We start from the raw sequence: 20,430 nt of genomic DNA on the forward strand, positions 1-20,430 counted from the left end.
TAATGTATATGTTCACAGCATGACCCTGAAATGTCCCATTTTGCTTAAGAATCACCACTACTTGAAGGATCCTTTGATATAAAAAACTGAAAATTTAATGTAACGTTTGGTATTTTCTACTTTGTACTGTTTATCTCAGAAAAAATCTGGAGGAACGCTATCTGGAAGATACAAGAATATATGTGCCCACTTGCAGGATTAAATGGACTCAATTAAATTATTGTCCTTTTCCAGAAAGTAATGTGTGTTTCTTAACCTTGTATCTACCTTAAAACACTGATTTCAATAGACAATTTGAATATATGAAATTCATGTTTGCAAAATTTCCAAGTATATCTAGTTTCAAAGTATATCTAGTTAAAACTATTCAAAAAACAAACAACAGCAAACATACAGCTATTCTGACAGTGAATTTCAGAATTAATATCCCTTGAGGGAATTATGAGCTTCAGCACATGAGAGCCACAGGGTAAATACACCCTAGCAGTCACTAAACCTTGGAGCCAAGTTCACACCTAGTAAACTACATGTGGCTTTGATAAGATCAATGACTTTGCTATAAGATGTCTGCGTTTGGACAAGGAAACACTATATAATGGTAACACGGCCGACATACTGACAACAAAAATTGCTCCATGTTCTGGGACAAATACACCTGTCTAACAGTTATGAACCCAGGACCCACTGCAGTCATCTAAATTCAAAATAACTGAAACTGAGCAAGATTGACTGTATCATTCACTGCCACAAAGGTCACCTCACTGTTTTTGCTTAAAAGACTCAGTATTTGGTAAATAAGGTATTTGACAACCATTGTTTTCAGTGTAATTATACAGTGGAAAGTAAACCAACTGATCTGTAAACTCTGCAGTACTGATCAATTTGAGCTTATTAAATTGATATAAAATGACTAGTACTTGGTATCTGGGTCTCCACCATCTTGAAGACTGAAGAGAACCAGGCTCTAAGTTTCCCACGACTAAAGGTTGCCTAAAAATAACCTATGTTTCATCAGGATATACAATATATTATTCAAATCTCTAAAGAATTCAGCACGTTTTATACTCTTCTGTACTAATCTTGCATGGAATGAATGAACATAAATTAAAGAGAGACCTGGTTTTAGCTTGCAAGACTGAAAATGCAATTTTGGCCCTGGTTTCCCATTTACTTTGCCCGAGAGCAAGAAGACGACCTAACTTAAGATGCTGAATAATTAACAGGGATGAACCAAGTTCAAATGGTGTTAATGAATATCTGATGACTAAAAGTTAACTGAATCAGCTAACCCAAAGAACAAGAGTAAAAGAATTTTACTCTCAACACAGGTTTCTTATTTAGTAAACCTTTTGATTCCTATTTCCGCTCAAATATGGCCTAAAGACAGCACGAACACATACCAAAACCAGGATTATTTCTAAAGGGAAAGCCAGAGTAATAAAATGGGGATGGGCTAGAAAAAGAGAAGGTTGAACTTGAGATGAAAAACATCATGACTCAGTAACTATCTACATATTAATTGAGGAAGAAGGATGGATGTAGTCAGAGATGGCAAGGAGCACCTCAGAAAACGAAAAAGCAGAAGGATAATCCCTGTTGCCACACATGAAATATGTGTATACAGTTATAGTTGTGCCCTCTCAGAAGAATGGTTGATTTCTTCATAGGTGGTCTCCAGGAGTTTTAACTGTTCATAAGATCTCTACTGACCGGCTCTCCAAGATAGTTACTTTACCACACTATTAATAATATGTTTGGCTGCAGCGGCTGTTTGCCAAGTGGGCTAGAGAGAACATCACAAGCAAATTAACCCCATCTGATACACACTGTACTCTGGGGAACAGGTGCCAAAGAGGAGGCCAGTGTAAGACTTCTATCTATGAGACATAGCTTTAAAAGGAAGAAACCAAAGCAACTGCTGGCCATAATGTGATCTTCTTATTAAGTTACTAGAGAACTGTTAAAGGTAGGCAGAAAGACGATATTCCATTACGAAGTACGGGAAATGTGGGCAAGATTTGTTTTATAATCCAGTGCCAGGAAGCAAGCTGCAACACAGAGCTTCTGAGCTTTAACTGAACCAGTCCATTGGAGACACCGAAATGGGAAAAGCATGGAAAAAGCCGTATGTGCTGAAAAGACGGCTGCAAGGCACAAATACTGGTTATTATTGGTGAATATAATCTGCAAATGTATTTCAATAGGAAATACAAATATTAATAGCTCATAAAAAACCCTCACTGACCAGCTACAGGAAAACACAATTGTGATAAAGAACCAATGACCATTGTAATTTCTTCAGACATATGTATTCTGCAGTTTTTCAAAAGTAATCATCAATCACATTTTATACGTGTTAGAATATAAGCAGTTGAGAGTCATCAAGTATTCCATGATTATTTTTACTTTCCTGATTACATAAATAAAATGCCTTGCAGTACAGTGGATTTTTCAAGGCGTGACGGAAATGGTAGCCCAAGGTAACCTTTTGCATACCACATTGCTGGCCACAGGTTAGGTGCTGTCTGCTTGTTGGCCTTTAGGGAACTTCCGATGCACTGCAAGAAGAGAGATCACAGGATACCCCTTCCCCCTCGTGTGGAGGGACAAATGGCCACTGCTGACATTCACAGCCCACAGCATCTGCAGGTACAGCTTCTACACTTTGTTACAGATAAGGATGGCAACAACTAAAAATGTCATTCTACATGTGTTTAGCTCAGAACCATCCATCCTTAATCCAACAACCTATTAAATGACAGAAACACACTGTCCCAAGGCATCAGGTTGAGCCATTACTCAGAGACTACACAGGAGAGTGACATACAGAGCAGTGCATACAGACACTCGGAGGAGGTGTGTGTTACCTGCAAGTCAACGCTGCATCAGTAGTGCAGCTGAGAAACATGTGCTTCTAGTAGTCTCCTATTCCAGCTGGGAAAAAGAAAAGGTCTCCGATGTTCATGGCAGGTAAAAACCCCATCCTGTTCTCAATGCATTCCAGCAGTCATCTTCTCTGTGTTTAATTCTTCTTGCAGTTTGAATTGTGTGCAGGCGTTTGTACTCTGTAGATTTTTTTTTAATCAAGTAAAATTAAAAGGATACTGACTTAAGGTGTTCTGAGCATAACGAGCAATTTCCTTGCATACTATAAAACAACCATACCTGAGAAAGCAGAGCACAGAGTCTAAGCGTAACCAAATTAGATCCCATTAACAACAGTCAGAGTGAACTCTTTGTGTGTTTAGCTCCCAGTTGTTCTGGGAGGAGCTCAGGGTTCTGGTATAATTAAGAACAAAATGAGTGTAAGGTGGGCTAGGGTAATTCTCCATGGTTATAAATGTTCACCCCTCCTACTACTTTGTGCTATGAAGTCTTTATCTGAAATTTAGCCCTACTAATCAGATATAAGCTCTTCTGAAAAAAGAAATCACTTCTGTGTCTGTTAAATGGAATTTTTAAAGAAGCAAATAAGTGATAAATTAAAAAAAAATTAGTGTACAAAAGAGGCCTGCATACAAGGCTCTAATTTCTGCTCTGTCTTTCCTTTACCCATTTGATACATTAAAATTATACAGCGTGAACACCACGAGATAAGAACCACTAATTGCAGTTTAAGTAGTATCAGGATTATCCCAGATGGCAGACGCAATACTGATGTATGTTCAATGCAGTACCAAGAATTTCTAGCTATGCCTTTTCCCAGAGCGTCTTTTATAAGAGATATGACAAAAAAATTGCCACTGCTGCCTTCAGAAAAGAATGCAATTTTTCAGACAAGTTTGACCCGCTACGTAGGCTGAAAAAACATTCTTACAATAGAAAACAATATAATACTTTTTTCTGCATCTTCTCTGAGCTGCAAATATATTTAGTTTAAAATAACTTAAAGGGAAGATATGTAGTAGTAATTGTTTATTAAAATATTGGCAATATTTTAGTAATGTAGTGCCAAAGCAGTAAGTCTTCTGGAACATGATTTATTAAACTCAGCCAGAGTTACTATTTGAAGAAAACAGGTCATAATGAATGCTGAAAATATTTGTAATCTCGAAGTGTGGGAAACAGTTTACATCTTTATAATAAACTAGAAGAAAGGGTAACAGCATTTCAAAAAATAGCAGTCTAAAGCTAAGCTTTTAAACCTATATTTAGATTCTGCTGGACAGATTCTCAGCTGATATAAATTGTCTGTTCCACTAACCTCAACACACTTAAGACAACCTGCGATTTTTGCAAATCTACTTCCTAAAATGGGATTTTGGAAGTGGTAAGGATGTTAGGAATACAAATGTTATTTAAGTCAATGGGACCAATGGTCTTAAATCACAAGAATGCTTTTTACAACTCCATTTTCAGGTTAAAGGAAATAATAACCACTTTCATTCAGTGAATTTCACATCTTAAAAAAAGGTAATGGATTGTGACATTTTCCATGTCTGAATATCTTTCTGGATCTTTATTGGCTCCTTCCTGCTGAGATGAAACTGAAGAAACAAGCAAGGCCATATCTACGCTCTTTCAACAGTGCAAAAGCTGAGAAATATTCATACTTACCTTTAAAAGCAGAGCAAGGTGGTATTGAAATCGGGAATAACAAATACTTTACCTGACAGCGTTTCAAACAACATTTTGATAAATCACTGAAGATGCTCTAAGTGATATAAGCCAGTTTTTATACTAAGACAATTATTTAAGAGGAATGTAAGCACTCAATACGCACACTGTATTTATACAAGAAGTGATTCATCTGTATTATTCTGCTTACTTTCTCAATTTGGAATAAAAGTCTTAGCTACAGGAGTGTAAGAGCTGTAGCTCTCTCCAGGTTTAGATACTTCCAATTTGCAAACTTAACCTCTGCAAAACACCTACTATTATTTTATATGTATTCTGCCAAAGAATAATCTAGTCTTCTACTTTTTATATTGTTCTAAAAGTGAATTACTACTACTTTTTATACAGTTTTTATGATGCTGCTTAGAAACCTTGATCCTTTGAATCTCCTTATACACCAATTTTAAGAAATAACCAGATAATAACCACAAGTAATTTCAACAAATCTGAATTTATGATCATTAGAGCAGGAACAGGACAACCTCCACCACTTTGCCTTGTTTCCATTGGATTTGTTTGCTAGACATTTTGTACTTGCAGATAACTGGCACATTAATTTGGTGCAGATCTACATGGTAACTTGGTAGTGGAATTAATTAAAAGTTTGGCATTCCCAGTTCAGCATTTAATATTTTGGCTTATTTTCCAGATTTGAAAGAGTTATAACATTGCTAAGTGATTGGCAAGGGAATAAAAGAAATAACAACCCATGACTCATACAATCTGTGATTTAATCAGTTTGTTAAGTAACATAAATAAACAAGTAAATAAGTAAATAAATAATCTGGGGTGGGGGGGTAGGGGGGAAGGAACCTGTATACTCCCCATCACCACTTTATAGACCTTCTACTTTCTAAGGTCCTGTATTTAATTTGGGGGGAAACAAGAAATGGAAAGAATGAATGTTAGAGAAAAATGTCAATTTTCACATAAAAGTACACTTGGAATTCAAAGGATGGAAAAAAATCAATTTTATGAAATTTTGTAAGAGTAAATTTTTCTCAGTGAAAAATGGGACTCTCCAACCCCTCCCACCCTCCTAAGTTTTTGTTACAATATATATTTAATTGTGAAGCCAAAACAGATACTTTAATTATATTATATATGCACAAAAATATTGTTTTCACACCTTCGTTTGCTATCCAGAAGAAAAAAAACTTAATAGATGGCATCTTTGTCGTTTCCATTTCTTTTTGAAATATTTTTCATGAGAAATTTTAGATAAGACTGACCTTCTGTGCTTTTGAATTATTGGATGAAAAGGTATTCAATGCCCTTTATCAAAGAAGATATTCAAGCATTCATAGTAAAATATTAGACAAAATAGAAAGGTTTATTTTTCATAGAATTTTTGAGAACCACTCTTTAGTGGAACTATAATGCACAGAAGTACTCTGGTAGTAATCAGTGGTAGTTAAAACCCAGATTCAACAAAACTTGAGACATTTGCAGAAAAAAGCAAACCAGAAGGTTACTGACTGGATGTTATATTGCCTACAATAGTCTGTCTAAACAACGATTTTTCAAGTAGAGTCTGAATTTTGACAGCAAGCATAATTAGCAGCAATTCTCAGAAATAAGAATGTGTGGCTATAACATATTGCCTGTATTCTCACATAGTTATATTTTATCACAATCAAATGTGCAATTAAGAATAGAAAACATTGGTTTACATTTTAAGACTGAAAACACATCCACATAAAATGGCTAATTTTAACAAAAGGAAAAAACACCACCCTTTCATCATCATCACCAAAATCATAAAGTCCTTTTATTGCTGACTTAAACCAGGAATAAAATTACAGGTATGTAATATTTTGGCAATGCAGGAAGATTGCAGTCAAACAGTTGCAAACCAAGGGGAAAGAGAGAATTGGAAAATAACTACTGTTCTGAAATGTGCTGATTTAAAACAACAAAGAGCAACAGAACAATGCATGCAAACATCTTCAAAAGAATATCAAAGTGCTGATCAACACAAAGATCTTACAATATAGTAACATCATTTGTGATAGAACTTACCATTTCTGGTTGATTTCAGCCAATTTACTTAATAACCACCATAATTTGCCTTATGCAGAGAGTAGGCTTAATGCTGCAATATACCAACAAGTCTGAAATGTCAGGACTGCAACATGTGCCATTCAAGTTTGACCTTTCCACAATTTTCTAGTGAAAATTAAGTTTGCGACAGTAGGAGGTCGGACTGGCCAGCCAGGGCAGACTGAATGCACGTTTCAGCATGTCCTGCCTGTCGGGACACGCGCAACCAGCTCCTCCGGCAGCTGTGGGACAGCCACCACTGCTTCCCCCTCCTCCTACCTCTGCAAGTCCGTACCGAGGAGAAGCCAGTGAGGACACCCCAAGCCAGAAGTCCTGCTTTTGCCTCTCAACAAAATGCAGAGTGATGTTTTTCAATCTTAAGAGGAGGAGAGAGAAGGCACTGATGACTCTCATACTTTGGAAACTTCTCATCCCTACCTCTCGTGGCCAGCCTATCCTTTTTTGTTACTCTGCTAACCACACACAACTCCATCCCTTGTCCAGGCAGAAAAAACAGTTCTTTTCCAAGTTGCCTACCTTGACTGTGTGTGTAGACACAAACACTAACACCTCCTCTCAAATTCTGTTTTCATAGATCAAGCAACACATTACTTTTAGGGCCCTTTGATACAATACACTCTGCATTCATTATTTTTCCTATAAGATCGGGACCTTCTTCAGCTCTTCCTCGTCCTTGTTTCATCTGGAGCTTTTCCAAAAGAGGTCTCCCGCATTTTTTATACAATGTCACAAACACTTCTTTGTCTTTAGTGAAAATACTTTGACAAAGAACTTTTGGCATTGTCGTGGCTCTATTAGATAGCTGTCTCATAGACATTTTACACCCTGCTAATACACTCACACCTTTTCTTTCCAATATGATTTCTTACTGAAGAACTCCTAATTTGTAACATAAATTTCTATTAGTACCTCGGTACATGACCTTGCACACTGTACTGTTAAATTTTATCCAGTTTTTAATTTCTCTCATCTTTGGAACTACATAGTTCTTCCAATTTTAAAGGCTGTGCTCGAGAACTTGATCTATAATTTTTACTCGTCATAAAGCAAATTAATTCTGAGCAATAGTTGAAGACCCACCCCTTCGGTAGCACCTCCCTCCATTGTACATTATTTCCTAATGGCACAGCAGTGCAGAAAAACAATAGCTGTGATACCTCCTGTCAAGAAAACCAAAGAAGAGATGAGAAGCCACAGCTTCAGTTGGGAAACAGTGAGTCATTAGGATGAGTACAACAAATAAAAGTATTTTCTCATCAATTACCAGCACCTACAGTTTCTCAGACACTAGTGACTCACCATTTACAAATGAGGCTCCTACAATTTTTCAATTTTACTAATATCTACTGAAAGAAATCCCACAAATCCTTGAAAATGTGTTTTCCTCAGCCCAAACAGCTTTAAGAGTAAAGATCATACAAACTACTTTAATTTACTCAAAGATTTTTGAAAAAATATGTGCAGGCTGCCTGGCTGCTTAGTGCAAGCAACATCATGGGTATAGTTTCCAGAGATATGAAATATTCTTGATTGCTCCTAGGAATTCAACAGGATGTTAATTGTCCCAAAACATTCAGTTTAGGAGTGGCAGGTCTGCTGACACTTGCTGCTATGAAGTACAATGAATATTTATTGCAGAGCCTGATCTCAGAAAATATAAAATTCAATGCAAATTAATGAACTTCCATTGGAGCAGTAACCAGATCAGGCTTAAATATGACTGCTAGATAAATTTAAAGCTTCTCTTGTTACATCTGAAATGTGCTCAGAACATCGCTTTCCCAACTAAGTTGTAAATTTAGCTTCTAGATTTGTTTGAAGAATTGGTGATTTACTTCAATTACTGTAATAACCGCGCTCTCCTGACACAACCACAGATCCTCAGCACGCAGACAAGCAAAGTGATGAACATTTGTGAGGGGAACGATCTCCGAGCTTTGTATATGTGCCACAGTTCCGAGAATGTTTGGCCAAAAAAAGTAGGAAAATTGGTAATTTAGATTTGGGGTTGGATTAAATTGCGGACTAGCTAGTTTAGGACAGACTATTATTTAAGAGCAGAAATTCAGAATGGACTTTTGCCAGGGCAGGCCAAGTAAGGCTCTCTGACAGCAGCAGTCACATTGCTCATGGGGTGTAAGTCCCCGGCAGCCAATACAGTCTAAACCTTGATCCTAATGCCCCTCTCACTTTCTTGTCCCCCTGATACTCTGCATATTCCCCATCTTCTCTTCTAACACTGACACTCAGGCTATCCTACTACCTACTGCTTCTTTTTTGGTTTGTTTTTGCTAGGTTGGTTCCCAGCCTATGAAATGACTGATTACAGATATATCGCATATGTGTATTTACATACAACCATATATATATACACACATACATATTATATATCTACATCTGTCTCTCTACATAAATACACACACACAAAACGCAGAGTTATATATAGCCTCTATGTATCTCGGCTTCCTAAATATGCTGGTGTAATTACGCTATAAGATATTTCAGGCTTTCTGATTCCCTCTTCTCTCCTATGAGGGTTCTTTCAGGAGTCTGAATATCCTCATTCCTTTGAACACCAATGCAATGGCGTGGGTCTTTATTACTAATACACAAGCCAAGCTATACTCAAACTCCCAGAAAACAGTCAAGATGGAAATGAAAATATAGTCTGCACTAATATGAAGTCTGCATAATATAACTGCCTTATCACTTACAAAAACCCTAGGAAAACAATGCTAGGATTTAACCAACCGTGCTTTGGTAGAAGGGAAATAACAATATATCCTTTTCAATAGTCTGGATTTATGTCCAATTTGAACACAAACTTTTCTGTTTCACTTATTTTGGGAGAATATCAGACTGTATTTGGAAGATCTACTGCCTAACAGTACATTTATTACAACCAAACATCCAGAAAATGGGCACCAGTCCTTGAACTGCAGTCAGAACTGAAGCAATCAAACCCAAAGGCTGACTGCAGAACACAGCCGCTGCTGCTGAATGATTTAAGGTTGACTCATCATGATGTAAAAGTTGTTTCCTATAGCGTAGGCAGCACAAACATGACTTCTGTATTTGTATCCACTGTGAACTTTCATTCAACTAGTTTGACATAACTTTCAAGAAACAACTAACGGTTGGAAAAGGTTTACTTTCTATACCGAATATATTTTAACACAAACAGAAGTGCTTAGTGCCTCTCGCACATTCAGTACAATTCACTTACCAAACAGCAGGAAAACATAGTAGTACTTTATATTATTGACATAACTCCTCAAAGAAAATTATTAAATATCCTGTGCATCAGAGTGGTTGGATTAATCATACAAATTAGAAAGTCACTGGCAGACCATTCTGTGGTTCTTACAGGAGTGTCCAATATTTATAGCCATTCATAAAGGGTAGCCTTATAATGAAGTACAGGCCTTGGAGTTCACAGCTCCAACACAAAAGGTGTTTGGTAAATGGCTTCAAAAACATCAACACAGACACTGCTAGCCTGATAATTATTTAACCACTAGGTAAAAAACGCCTCATTGTGCAATCATACGGGGAAAACAGCACTCCGATTTGTTCGTATCAGAGGTGAGACAAAGCCACACAAGCTGAAGCTACAATTGAGAGAGCGGGAAACAAAGAAGACTGTAACAGTGGTATGAAAGCTGTTTATCTGGACTGAAATGGGAATATTGAGACAATAATGTGAACACCTAATTGACCAAGCCAGGAGCATACACACATGCGGGTGTGAACATAGTTTAGAATTTTTCAGTATTTGCACATACACATACTTCACAACATTTATCAGAAAACTCATTAACTCCCAGTTCACCGTCATGATTTTAAAATAACAAAATACATTTGGTAAGTAATTATGCTCTCAATAACAGCCTCCTCCCTGTTCTTAAATTTTAGGCCTGTGACAGCTTGAGGAATAAGAACAGTGCCAGCAGAAATGCTACCTCCCCACAGCAGCCACGTGCTAGGTGGAGGCATTTTGGGGGAGGAGAGGTGCACCCACCACAGCATCCCCACGTGGCGCCAGGGCAACAGCAGAAGCACTTCCACGCAGTTACCACGGCCCTGATCAGCGTGGGTGCCTCCAAGTTGGCAGGGGACAGAAAAAGCATTGTTGTACAGGGAGGTACACATGCTAATGCTGCTCCTAGTATTGCAAGCTGGTTATAAGCACAGCACCTCCAGAAACCAGGTGTGTTATTACATCTCTTCACTAACCATTTTTATGTATACATACCTATGTGTGCGTATGCACCTATATATGTGTGTATATAAATATTTATCTGCTCTGACACATAACTGAAATGTACAACTAACTTAAATGGATTTTTCCTTATAAACTTGAGGAAAAAACCTTAAGTGGGGTGTTTTCTGTTTCACTAGACACAACAGATGAAAAGTGCAACTGTAATCACAGGTTGTTATAGCGCTGAACCCAGAGATGCTGACACGTTCACTGACATTCATTGACAACACCTACACAGACAATATAAAACACCCACATGGATAATACCGAACAACTCCCGACAAACAAGCAGACCTTGTACTGTTGGGGAAGAGGAAGGAAAGGTGGAGGTGCTCACTGGGCACATCTACCTTCCTGATTTTATGCTCAGGACAATTTCTTTTTGGTGCAAGTTTTCCTTGAGCCATCTATACATGTGCACACTCAAGTGCATCACTGGTGCTCTCACAGCAGTTTCCTTCCTGGTGAAGCCACGGTAGGAGTTGCGCTCTGTCCTCAGCGGGCAGCCTCCTACACGTGCATGGCACACGCCAAAGCCGCTGACAAGCACAGACTTCATTGTCATTAAAGATGCAATGTGGACATATGGTCCCAGGACTGCAAGATGCTATGGCAGACAGTCTGCCAGTCTGTCCCTCTCTGCATCAAACAGTGAGTAATGGACCCACACAGGGGGAAAGGTCGGGACCCACATGAAGAGACCTTCAGGAGTAATGTCTGGCCTCTGAGCTAGTAGCTCCAGCCTTTCTCTGGATGGCTCTGGACAGGTAAGAGGAAAATAATCACAGTGAGAAGTCCGTCACATCACCTAAGCAAGCTAAATCACTGCTGGGAGAAGATCAAGATGCTTAAAGCAATTCAAAATCACCTGTCAAAAGGACTTGAGAAAATCCAAAGCCAGAATGGTAAAGAAGAAAACACAGGAGACTTAGAAGACGTCCTTTAAAAAAGATGAAAACATGCCCAAATAAGGAAAATAGAACAGAATGGTTAACTATAGGAGACCAGAAAATACCTTCAGAAATATTTGAAAAAAGGCATAAAAAGTAATAATAAAACTTTTCTCAGGCCCCTCAGGAGCAGGAAGCCTGCCAGAGTCTATGGAAAAGATATAAAAGGAATGCTCAAAAAAAAAAGTCAGAGCAGAAAAACTAAATTGATTTTCTGCATTTGTATGCAGAGTTTGGGCAGGCTGCAATGCTTACCTGCAGTTAAGAGCTCAGACGACATGCATGTATGACACACAAAACCTTTCACACAGTGCTTCAGCGCTAGATGACTGGGAAGAGTGTAACTAATGTCAGAACAATTTTTAAATCGTTCCAGGATAAGCCTAGGAAACTACAGACCAGTGACTTTGACAAATGTACCAGACAAATTAACAGAAAGTCTTTTAAACAATAGAATAAGGGGATGCACAGACAAAAACGACACACTGGGGAAATTCAGCATACTTTTTGTGATGAGTAGGGATGACTCAAAATAATTCCAGAGTCTTTTGAAAGAGAGTGCTGGTTTTGGCAAGAGTACAAAAGAGCTGGACAACAAAGCCTACCCTCATTTCCAAGGGATATGTGCAAAGGTCCTTCACTGAGAGTTCTTAACCTAAGCAGCTATGTGACCAGAGAGGGCCTTCACATGGATGAATAAATGACCAAAGATTGGAAAAAATATCAATTTTAAAGGAGTGGGTGGAGGAGGAGGAGCTGCCAATAGTCAGCCTCGAAGCTGGGGCACAGGCTGGTTAGTTTATAAATGACACAGATTTAAGGATGTTAAGGAAAAGAGTTTTTCAGTCACCAAGTTACTCAGGTCCTGCCAGGTAAGTGTCGATCATTGCCACAAACAGGACTGAGGGCAAGACGGGCCCTTGGTGGGAACTGTGGGACTCGTCAACCTCCTAGTGCAGTTCTCTAAGTGGTTCCTCCCATGGCAGCCTCTTCTTTCCCCGTATCTTCCCATCCAGGCTGAACTACAGCCTTATTCAGCAGGATAGAAAAGTGCGAATTGCATCTCTCCACTCTGAGAAATTACTCAAACACAGAATAATTAAACACTGAAGCACAAACTGCCTCATTCAAAACCCATTGATGGGCTAATGGGAATCTGTCCACTGATTTTAATTGCTTCAGTTTGGGTGCAAAATGACTGGAAACATCACTGGCAATTGGAAAACCTCACCTGTAGCTTCAAACACATATTCATTAGGGTAGTATTACAGAACAGAATGCTACAGAGGTACTGGGAGCCACAGTCTATAGAACACCATTCTGAGCTATTACACAGTAATATGACATGTTGCTACAGTGAGTAAAGATCAAGTACACTTTTATCCAAACAGAATAATAGAAATCATCTTAGTTGGTTCTTCATGCCAACAGACAACCTGTGATCTAGGTGGCAAAACTGTTCAAATGTAAGAAACTTGGTCAGAATCTCACAAATGCTCTGAAAGATTTAACAGAAATACAAGAGAAAAAAACCAGATTTTTCTATTTTTGTTGCACAAATTAAAGCTTTAATATAATATTAGAAATTATTTGCAAAATCGGCCAGAGATTTCCAAATATTTCTAAATGCTCAAAAGATCCTGGAAACTGGTATCAATAATAATCTTTAATCAAACTGTGTAAGACAGAAAACAAATTACTGATTTTCTAAAACAGTATTGTGAACATCTACGGACTAAACATATGAATATTTTCAGTATGTTAAAAATATTTGTAAGCCTAGTAGTATTTCCTGCAGAAAAAGTACTGCTGACAGAAAATAGGAACATCCTGCAACGTTTTCATTTGAAGAGCAACTTATGTCTCCAGCCTGGTATGATACAGCAAGACAGCAGTATTTTAAATGTTTGGTATGCTTGTCAGAAGAAATCAGAAGAATCTTCAAAGCATTGCACGAACAATGCTTCACTAATTTTCTATCAGGAAAGTGTCTGAGAATACAGTGATATGTTTGGACGTTGTTTAGATGCCGTAAAATTATGTCAAGAAATTCAGCAAAGGGAAGCTCTCATTTTTTAAGGCAAGTTGTATTAAAGAGAGGCACTTTGGAGGTCTGTGCTCTGGTTAGAGAGCTACTCTTCAGCAAACTATAGTTAGTATTTACTTAATCTGGTATTTTTGTAAATAATTTTACAAAACATTTTACAACAATCTTGACTGTTGAGCTAGTATGAAATATAGCAGAATTAGAGCTATGGTAAACAAAAAGTACATTTAATTCTTATTTATGCCAAAATACTAAATGTTTCCATTAAAAATTATTTATACATACATTTTACAGCACAGAACAGATGAAATAATAGGATCTGCTTTTTTATAATATCTTTTAAGTTGCACTTAACACAGTAATGGTAGTGAGCAGAAGTTACTTAAGAGAGTCTTACAGTACATTTCACATCTATTTAAAAGCCAAATTACAATATTTAAATTACTTATTTGCCCTTCTTTTCATGTCTTTTCTTACATTATAACTACTGGCCAAATTACCAACATAATCCTATTATCTTATTCATGATACATCTATTAAATCACAGGATAAGAAAGAAAACCTTTAAGTATGTATCTGAAAGATTTGGATCACCTTTTTTTGCAGCTAGACTGTGAAATACATTAATTTATATTACTGCATTTGTTTTCCTAAGTGCAGATGGTTCTATTGTAGACACAGTTTTCCTGTCACAATTTTCTTTCTCTTATTGGCTGACAAAATAAAGCAGACTGGTATTTAACATTTGCCTGTTCCCCTGTAAAGCCTAAATGACACACCGATACTGCTTTAGCTCTACCTGCCGCACTACTGAGTCTGTGTTCACCCACAGCCTCACCACTCTCCTCCTCCAACCTCCCATGCTCAGCCCTGATCTTCTCAGGCCTGCTCTAGTATGCCAAGAGATGCTGCTTTAGACAAGTAGTTACTGTCTTTTATAAAAAGAGGTCAAATTCACTCTAACTAGGAAGCAGGACCTATATTCTCCAAATCAACGCTCTGCAATATGCGTTAACTCCTGTCCATCCGTTACACTGCGCACCTTTTTTTTTTTGCTCACAGGGAAAACGGCTCTAGAGGACAAAAGAAACCCAGAAACTCACAGATCTCCCATTTTTTGTCCCAGTTAATGCAAAAATGACCTCCTCAACTTTTTTCCCTTCCTTTTGCTTTGTTTTATAATACAGATGTCCCTTTTGTCTGGCAGTTTTAAGGATAGCATTTGAATAAGCAAAACCTGTTATTTCCAGTTCATCGCAGTCGTGTCTAGCAAAGCCTTCTGCCATAGCAAAAAGCAGACAACAAACATGCCCACAAATAATGTTTCCTGTGGTTACAAGAATCAAAGAACTTCCTTACTTTCAGAATCATACAGTGGGAAAAGTTGCACTCAGCCACCTTAACAACATTAGTGCTAATGAAACCAGAGGCTACTACGCTTAGGTATGGATCTTCCAAACGCTTGCCAAACTTGACAAATTTTGCCTGTTAAACACCGTGTATCGCAGAAGAAAACAAAAAAATTATTTTTCAGTAACAATGACACACAATCCCAACCTTGCTCCCCCTGAATTCAGCAACAAGTCTGTTACCATCTTCGGTGGGATTAGAGTTACACCAAAAGTAGAAAAAAATTCTCTTTGATCAAAATTATTCTTTTGTGGAATTCGGATTCTTCAATTTTAGCATGCACACATCCGTTTATTCCAACACGCACCTTCTGCATGCGAAGACTATGCAATTCCCTTCTAAGAAAGACTGATGTTTAAGAGGTAGCTAGATAACATGTATATAGCCTTTCAAGATGATACAGACCTCAAAGGCTGCAAATCTGCTGTTCTGAACAGGTCTCATTTTTAAATGCAGATAAACACTTTGGTAGCAGATTGAAGCTTTTTTGTGGTTGTTTTTCAAAATAGTAAACCTAACTCAGAACAGAGGAAATATAGAGTTTATACAAAAAAGCCAGATTTCAACTGATACAAAGAATATTGCCTGTAACACAAAAAATAGCTTTCCTTTAAAAAAGGAAAGTGCTGTGGATGAAAGCCCAGAGGAAGTAGTGAAAATGTCACTGTATCCCATTATAGGCAAAGTGCCTGCGTAGGATTTTGATAAATGCATGCTTGCTAAAAAGGGTGCCCTTTTAAAATGAGCTAAAGAATATGCAATTCAGTATTAGCAACATTTCATAAACAAAGTCTATTGCCACCACTATAAGTCTCATTTATAATGGCGCCATACAACCCCATTTATAACAATCCCGAAATCCATGGATATTTTTTCATTGGTTAAGTTCCCCATTACAGAAAACAATTATAACATGCTGGTCTGAATATAAAAACATATTCCTTGCTTTATGCAGCGCAACTTCCTATATTTGGCATGGCAAGTATATCAATGTATTTTTCATTTCTTTACTGTTTCCTTTCCAAAATACCATTTAAATGTTGGTCAAATTACAGCAACAAATTATAGCAACTTTCTTTTTTGGTAAATAGTACCAAGAAACACTACCAAATTAACAGTTCTTCAATATTCTGATACAGGTTTCTGAATAGTATTGTAAACCACCAGATATATTTAACTTCTGTACGGATCATATGGGGAGATTATTCTACTGAGGTTACACTGAGTATGTTTTTAGTACATCAGACTACTTCTTGATGAGGAAAATACTGTCACATAATTACTGACCAGGGTTATCTCATATGTTGTTTTCCAATTTTGTTTACATCTCATATTTTAAAATGTCATGTTATAGATTTTGGATATTGAGTTACAGTCAGCTAATGTACCAGCCTTCATTTCCATTATATGTTTGCTTTTTGTTAAAAACCTTCAGTAGAATTTCTTTAAACAGAGGAAAAAATACCTCTTAACAGAAATTACACCATTCCACTGCTAACAATAAAAATATTCCGCACTTTTGGAAATTTCAGGTGAAAGAGGCTTATGTAAATATTTAATCACTTACTTTGGTAGAGTTTTCAAGTGATTTTCTCTTAACTCCAAAATTCGCAATTTGACAAGTCTGGAAATATGATAGAAAATAATTAGTTCATACAATGAATTAATTCAGGAATTCAGAAGAATTCTATGAAACTACTTATTTCAACAAAAAAAGAACTCCGCTTAATGCACGACAGTAAGATGTCCAGTTATTGTGGGGCTGAATATGATACAAAATATATTCAGAGCCAAATAGCTTCATGTAAGGACAGAGCTTCAGAGAAGAATGTATCTGTCCTTACCTGAACTCTTCTGAAAAACTTTTACATACAGCAGTTCATTCACAGTCATCCTGAACTATTTTTATTAATTACTCAAACAAGCCAAACATAGTAGAAGTTAATTTCTCTCAAACATTTCCAGACCCGTTAAAGGATAAAAAGCAACTGCTATTTAGTTCACAACTTCTGCATTTTTTCAGCACTGAATTCTACAGCTCCACACATGCAGAACAATACTACAGAACAGATATCCACTGAATTTACTGGGACACTTGCTTAAGTGTTGGCATAAATTAGAACCTATACACAATAGTACTTCATAATTCCATATCATTGTGCAAACTTTAACTGGCATTATTATTTAAGCAATAAATTTCATGAAGTAGAACAATGGGAAGGAAGGAGGACACATCAGGTAAGAGATGAAGAAACTAATGTATTAGAGTTCCAGAATTTGGGACAATGTGGTCTAATTACCCATATTGTCTAGGAAGATAATTTGATAAACATGAAAGGATTTTGATTCATGTCACCCTTTTGCTGGCTCTTTAATCCCAAATTATAATCAATGTGGGGAGGAAAAGGAAGAGGATATAAAACCAAAAGGATGAACTAGGTCCTTTCCTCTTCATCTCAAAGTGTACAACTGCCCTCACAGAAAATCTGAAAAATCAACAATTTTTTGGAGGTACATTCAGCATGAGCTGACCATGCCCAGGATTGTTCAAAGCCTATGTGAAATTGAGCACCTCTGCATACCTAATTCGTAACTGTATCATTCCTAAACAGAGATGTCAGCCGGGAGTCATACTATTAAAGCTTTTAGGCTGATATAATAGTTTCTAAATGTGAAGAAATGTATTGAGCAACTTTATGGTGAGTTTCAATGATTTCAATAATTCTGCTTTTCATATTACTCTGTCTCTACAGTTCAGGTCCTTTACTGCTGTAAATGTAAACATGTGAAAAAGTTTTTAAAAATAAAACAAAGCTCTCAATAGTTCTCTGTCCAGCACACCACCACTTTTCTGTTTCATGGAACCTCAGAGTTCCCAATATTATGCTCTTCTAGACAACTGTGATTTTATCTCTTTCCTACCAAATAAAGCAGAAAATATTTTCAGTCATAGAATCATTAAGGTTGGAAAAGACCTCTAGGATCATCAAGTCCAACTTTCAACCCAACAATAGCATGTCTCCTAAACCATTCCTACAGCTTTGCTTAAGCAGGACTAAAGAGAACAACTCTAAATGAGAAATGTGTAGGGACAGCTACATGATGCTCAGGCAGACTCCGTTCGTGACTTTATTCACATGGCTAAATGAGACTATAACAGACTAACCGACTATTACTGTACCAGAAGATATAAAGAAAGCACTAAAATTTGGAGAAGAGCAATAAGTGAGATACAGTTAAAGAGCTATGTGTGACTAGTAACAAAAAAAAAAAAAAGCAGCAATGTCTTTATGCTAATGTGGGAAGCTTTGGAAACATGACAAGGATTTGTAAATGCAAGACACCAAATAGATAATACAGGAGCAGAATAATAATGAAGGAATAACAACCACAACTGGAACTAGTGTAATTTCATTTAGATAAAATATGCATTTGTAAAAAAAAAAAATTAGTGCTTTCTGCTAAGAGATTTAGAATACTAGACATGTCCTTAAGCGACAACAATTATTACACAAAGTACCAGCAAGGGTTTAGAAGAGCCTAATGAATATAAACACCTGATAAATTGCAGGGTATTTAATATATTTATTTTTCCTTGACATTTGAACATAATGTCTGATTCCAAAATGCAGAAGCAGGCTGTCTTAGGATTTACTCTGATATTTCAAACACTCATCAAATGCAAACAATGACAATTTTTCTTCCTTTTTCTTCAACTAGGCATTTTCTAAAAGGTATTCCAGCATAAAGCCCAGACTCAGCCCTGCATCAGTGACAAGTTCATCAAGTGAATGCTGATAAAGCAGCATTTCCTATTTCTCAAAGCCTGAGCCTACCATTGTCATTTCCAACACAAATTATGTCACCTCAGTATTAATTTGGGAGTGCTGAGTTGATGTTCCCAGCTGAACAACAAAACACACATATAGGTAGCTGGATGGACCAGGAAAAAACTACTACTAGGTGAATTCTGTAAGACCACCATATATTTTCTCTGTTATTCCTTTGTCTTCTGAGCTGTTTGCCCGACTGGACAATCTGAGGGCAGAAAGGCTATTCTCTCACCAGTGTAACAGGGGTGGAATAAACTTGACATTTCTGCCAGACCTGTGAAGTGTAAGCATCCACTAGTTTCTGCTGCCCTCTTAAATAGCCATGACAAACTGGGTTAACTTTGATCCCCACCTCCCTCTGCCTTGTCCACATCTGACACTTTTTGGCTCAGTTTCTGCTGCACTTATTTTTACTCTCATTCTACATCCTTTCTGCCCTGCTGTTTTTGAATCTTCTCCCTTGTTCTTGCTTTTTCATTTTTCCTTTGGTTACTCCACCATGCTCAGTCATTTCTTTCTTCCTTTCTGACTCACAACACTTTGTCTTTCTGTTCATTTTTCAATAGGCATAGATCATATTGTTATTTTCTGACCCTGCCATAATTTAATAACGCATTTGATCAAGGACAGGCCTTTTCTTAATTTTCTATTTCTTCTCCCCTTCTCTCTCAACCAGCAAACTGCATCATTTAATCATAAAATTCTTGCTGATATAACATTCTAACAACAATCATTCATCAAAATAGGGCTGAAAAGCCAAAATCTCTTTGGTTTTTGTGGTTTTGTTTTTGTTTTTTTTTTTAAAAAAAAAGAATACAGCTTTAAAATGGTCCCTTAAAGCCTAAACCAGGTTCGTGTGAAAAAGCAATGTGCTTTGATGAGTAATTCTTACCTTCCAAAGTTAGCTGGAAGAAACTCCAAAAAGGCATCATTTAGATAGAGCTGGGTCAAATTTAGAAGTTGTGTGAAGCCATCTGGCAGCCTAAAAAAACCAAGTTAAAATCTTAATGCTCACACCGAAGTTGCTATGGAAATAATAACAATATATATTTAGAAAGAGAAAGATGACTTTCTCTCTCACCTTCTATTTCTACCCAAATTCTGAAGAACTTACTGGTTACAGGCAACATTTTTGCCCATTCTCATCTTTTCCATGTTGCTATAACCACATGAAATTCAAACGCCTCACACATTCAAGTTACATCAGTCTTTTCTCCCTTCCTAGCTGAGGGTTTTAAGCCAAAG

The 20,430-nt window shown here is 37.1% G+C and overlaps 1 protein-coding gene across 4 annotated transcripts in view; it reads right to left on the minus strand.

Annotated features, from left to right (window-relative positions):
* Positions 1-20,430, minus strand: part of LRRC7 (leucine rich repeat containing 7) — a 180,890-nt gene that overhangs the window by 78,610 nt on the left and 81,850 nt on the right. For all 4 annotated transcript variants that reach the window (XM_064454837.1, XM_064454840.1, XM_064454838.1 and 1 more), the window contains exons 5-6: positions 20,078-20,167; positions 16,920-16,976 (exon numbers count right to left, since the gene is read on the minus strand). In XM_064454837.1, coding sequence (XP_064310907.1) covers positions 16,920-16,976; positions 20,078-20,167 — 147 coding nt within the window. The remainder of the gene's footprint in view (positions 1-16,919; positions 16,977-20,077; positions 20,168-20,430) is intronic.

The sequence above is a fragment of the Phalacrocorax carbo genome, chromosome 6 (genome assembly GCF_963921805.1).
Source record: "Phalacrocorax carbo chromosome 6, bPhaCar2.1, whole genome shotgun sequence".
In the NCBI taxonomy this organism is placed as follows: Eukaryota; Metazoa; Chordata; class Aves; order Suliformes; family Phalacrocoracidae; genus Phalacrocorax; species Phalacrocorax carbo.